Genomic DNA, 4,233 nt, shown 5'->3' with positions numbered 1-4,233 from the left:
TTTGAGGCAGCAAAGATGGTTGGAGCTACAAAAAGAATATGATATCACCATTCTATATCATCTTGGTAAGGACAATATAGTGGACGATGCCTCGAGTAGAAAGTTGGAGAGTATAGGAAGCCTTGCATTTATTGCGGTGGGTGAGAGACAGCTCGCATCAGATGTTCAGGCGTTGGCCAATCAGCTCGTGAGATTAGATATTTTGAAGCCTAGTTGAGTTCTAGCTTGTGTGGTTTCTCGTTCTTCCTTATATGATCGCATCAGAGAGCGTTAGTATGATGATCCCTATTTTCTTATCCTTAAGGACACAGTCCAGCAAGGTGATGCAAAGGAGGTTACTATTGGGGATGATGGAGTGTTGAGGATGCAGGGTCAGATTTGTGTGCCCAATGTAGACGGGCTACATGAGTTGATTCTTGAGGAGACCCACAGTTCACGGTATTCTATTCATCCGTATGCCGCAAAGATGTATCAGGCTTGAGGTAGCACTATTGGTGGAGGAGGAGGATGAAGGATATAGTGGGGTTTGTAGCTTGGTGCCTAAATTGTCAGCAGGTAAACTACGAGCATCAGAGACCTGGCGGATTGCTTCAGAGGCTTGAGATTCCGAAGTGGAAATGGGAGTGTATCACCATGGATTTTATAGTTGGGCTCCCACGGACTTCGAGGAAGTTTGATGTTAGTTGGGTGATTATGGATCTGTTGACCAAGTCCGCACATTTCATTCTAGTTGGGACTACTTATTATTCGGAGTAGTTGGATGAGATCTACATCTCCGAGATTGTTTGCCTTCACGGTGTGCCAGTGTCCATCATTTCAGATTAGGGAACGCAGTTTACATTGTAGTTTTGGAGAGCAGTGCAGCAAGAGTTAGGCACACGGGTTAAGTTGAGTACATCATTCCACCCTTAGACGAACAGATAGTCCGAGCGCACTATTCAAATGTTGGAGGATATGCTACACGCTTGCGTCATAGATTTCGGGGGTTCTTAGGATCCGTTTCTGCCGCTTGCAGAGTTTGCCTACACCAACAGCTACCAATTGAGCATTCAGATGGCTCCATATAAGGCTTTGTATTGGAGATAGTGTCGGTCTCTTGTGGGTTGGTTTGAGCTAGGTGAGGCTAGGCTATTAGATACTGACTTGGTTCAGGATGCTTTGGACGAGGTTAAGTTGATTTAGGATTGGCTTTGCAAAGACAGAAGAGCTACGTTGATCGAAAGCTTCATGATGTTGCTTACATGGTGGAGGAGAAGGTACTACTCAGAGTTTCACCCATGAAGGGTGTTATGAGGATCGGGAAGAAGGGCAAGTTGAGCCCTCGATACATTGGCCCGTTTGAGGTGCTTGAGAGGATTGGAGAGATGGCTTATAAGCTTGCATTTCCACCTAGTGTATCGAGTGTTCATCCAGTGTTTTATGTTTTCATGCTCTGGAAATATGTCGGCGATCCGTCTCATGTTTTGAATTTCAACAAGGTTTAATTGGATGATGATTTGAGTTATGATGTGGAGCCTGTGGCCATTTTGGATCGGCAGGTTCGAAACTTGAGGTCAAAGAACATAGCTTCAGTGAAGGTGCAGTAGAGAGGCCAGCCAGTCGAGGAGGCTACCTGGGAGATCGAGCGGGAGATGCGGAGCAGATATCCATGCCTATTTGAAACTCCAGGTATATTATAGTTGTTATCTACAAGGGCGGATCTAGAGCAAAGGCTACGGGTTCCCGTGAACCCAGTAACTTTTGTTTAGACCTTGTGTTTGTACTAAAAAATTCATTAAAAGTATAAGAATATTTAACTTGAACCCAGTTCGTTGGTCCAATTATCATATCGATTAACTTACTATTATTATAGGAATCCATAAGCTTAAAATTCTAGATCTCTGGTTATATATTTATTGGAAAGTTGAAGTCTAATTTGTAACTGGTGGATTATTTGGAGTCCACTTTCTTTTCATTGCTTTTAATTAAATTATCCGTGGGTGCCTTTTTGAGCTTCTTTTGCTTATTAGTAGTCCAGTCGTTGAGTTGTACTAGCATTCGTAAGGGGATTATGAATTGCTATGATTATGTATGAGTTGCACCTCAAGCTTTTTGCTCATCTATAGTTAATTACTTGATATTGGACAGACTACACAGTTTAAGGATAATTTGTGATGTATGTTGTTGTTGCTACCTCTCGTGAATGCAAATAATAATAATTTTGTCAAAAAGAAGTGCACATATACATAATCATATAGTTCTAATCTTCTTCCCCTACCCCACTCTTCCTGTTGGGAGTTTTTAGATCCCAATGAAGAAAACGAAAAAAACTTAATTCCTCTGTATAAGCTCAAGATTTGGACTTGTGGACCTGCATTTTCATTCTGTAACCAGCAGTCTTCTTTCTCTTAATCATATGACTTAAAACATTGGTATAACATCTCACAATTTTCTTCAACTTCAGTCCATTTACCATGCTCTCTTCTGGCTGCTGTTTTACCATCACTTGTAGTTGCTTTTCTTCCTCTATAAAATGTTGCCTTAGCGAAATGCTTCTTACTTCAATCAGCTGTTTCAAACTCTTCCTCTCATATTTCCTTTCTTCTTCACTTGGAGCTTGTTTTTTCTCCACTGAACCAATCAACTCTTCAGACTGCTGAGGTTTTTTATCACTAATTGCATTCAGATTCAATGGCTTTCTTGTTCTCTTTGACATACTAACATCATAATGCAACTTTCTTGGAGAAACTTTACTTCCCATTCTTTTCTTTCTTTTCCCCCCTCCTAGAAGATTATTATTAGTAACTAATAAGTTGGAGATACCACATGATTAAATAATTCAGGGTTAATGGTCAGTTTTAGCTAGTGTCATATTTTCAGGGTGAGGTGTCATTTTTCTTGGATGGTTTTGTTAAAAACTCTCCAAAAATTTGATGATGGGTTGAATATCAAATCAAGGGAGGTTGGTGTGGATTTACAAAGTGGCAATCTTCATTGGGTGACAATTCCACTCATTCACTAGTGAAAAAGAAACATGTAAACTAATGGTACTGTATATTAATTTGGTCATTACTATGACTAGCAAAATTTTATAATTTCACGTAAGCTCTGACCATTGAAGATTGAGGTTCGTGAGTCAATTAATGACATTTGGCACTTTGTAAGCCAAACTAATATGAGAGTGTGCAACCGGGCCCTTGCCAATACACATATAGTGGGCATGATTGACGGGAGAAATTCCAAAATAGCAATATTAACACGTGGGATAGCCACAGTTTTAAAAGTAATCGAAATTTAACCACTTTTCATGTAAAGATAAATCTGAACGACAACACTGTTCAAAATTCGGAAAATACTCCAGCATAATATACTGAAGTTCCAGCATAAATATACTGAAACTCCAGCATATTATAATGGAGTTCCAGCATAAGTATATTTGAACTCCAACATATTATAATGGAGTTCCAGTATAAGTAGCATAATATACTGGAGTTCCAGTATAATATACCGGTCCAGTATAATATGTTGGAAGTTCATACACAGTTGCTCCAATCTCCAGTATATTATGCTGGAACTTTCCGTGTGTTGGAGTTCCAGCATAATATGCTGGGAGTTCAAAAATATGTGCACCAATCTCCAGTATATTATGATGGACCGGTCCATGTTGCAGTAATATAGTGGCTATTTTTCAATAACTTTACAAACACTAGCTATTTTTGAATGATCAATCCTAAAACTGGCTAGCCCGTGCTATTTTAACATGATTGACTGTCACGGATGCCGCTCTTCCGAAACAGATTCATTCAAATAAAGTATTTTCAATATGGAGTAAATATAATATATCTAAACAAACTTAAATTTGAAGTCTTCAACCCATAATTAAAAATTTTAATGAGTTTGATGTTAAGAATTTTAAAGATAGAATAACAAATTTAGGATATTTCAGTATCACTATTTATTTTTTTGACCTCATGTTACCTGTAAAATGGAACAGTTGAATTTGTAACGTGGTTTATAAATACGTGAATTAATTTGATCCATCAATATGAAATAAATAAGAATGAAATCAAGAATGTAAAAATAACTTAAAGAAATACGAGCTTGCTAGTATGATGAGCTTCTCCGGAAGCAGTAGTATGAATAATATTAAGAACAAAAGAAAGCAAGTAATTTTATAATTTGAGAGCAGAATATAGCTTTTATATACATAATGTACTAATTCTCTTATTTATAGCTATGTTTAAGGAGACAAGT

The 4,233-nt window shown here is 38.1% G+C and overlaps 1 protein-coding gene across 1 annotated transcript; it reads right to left on the bottom strand.

Annotated features, from left to right (window-relative positions):
* Positions 1–2,329: 2,329 nt before the first annotated feature.
* LOC104226449 (uncharacterized) lies at positions 2,330–2,740 on the bottom strand. The gene has a single exon (XM_009778464.2). The coding sequence runs from the start codon at positions 2,738–2,740 to the stop codon at positions 2,330–2,332; it is 411 nt and encodes a 136-aa protein (XP_009776766.1).
* Between the last annotated feature and the right edge of the window lie 1,493 nt (positions 2,741–4,233).

Source organism: Nicotiana sylvestris, chromosome 8, assembly GCF_000393655.2.
Source record: "Nicotiana sylvestris chromosome 8, ASM39365v2, whole genome shotgun sequence".
NCBI lineage: Eukaryota > Viridiplantae > Streptophyta > Magnoliopsida > Solanales > Solanaceae > Nicotiana > Nicotiana sylvestris.
This window is presented reverse-complemented; position numbering and strand designations above follow the sequence as displayed.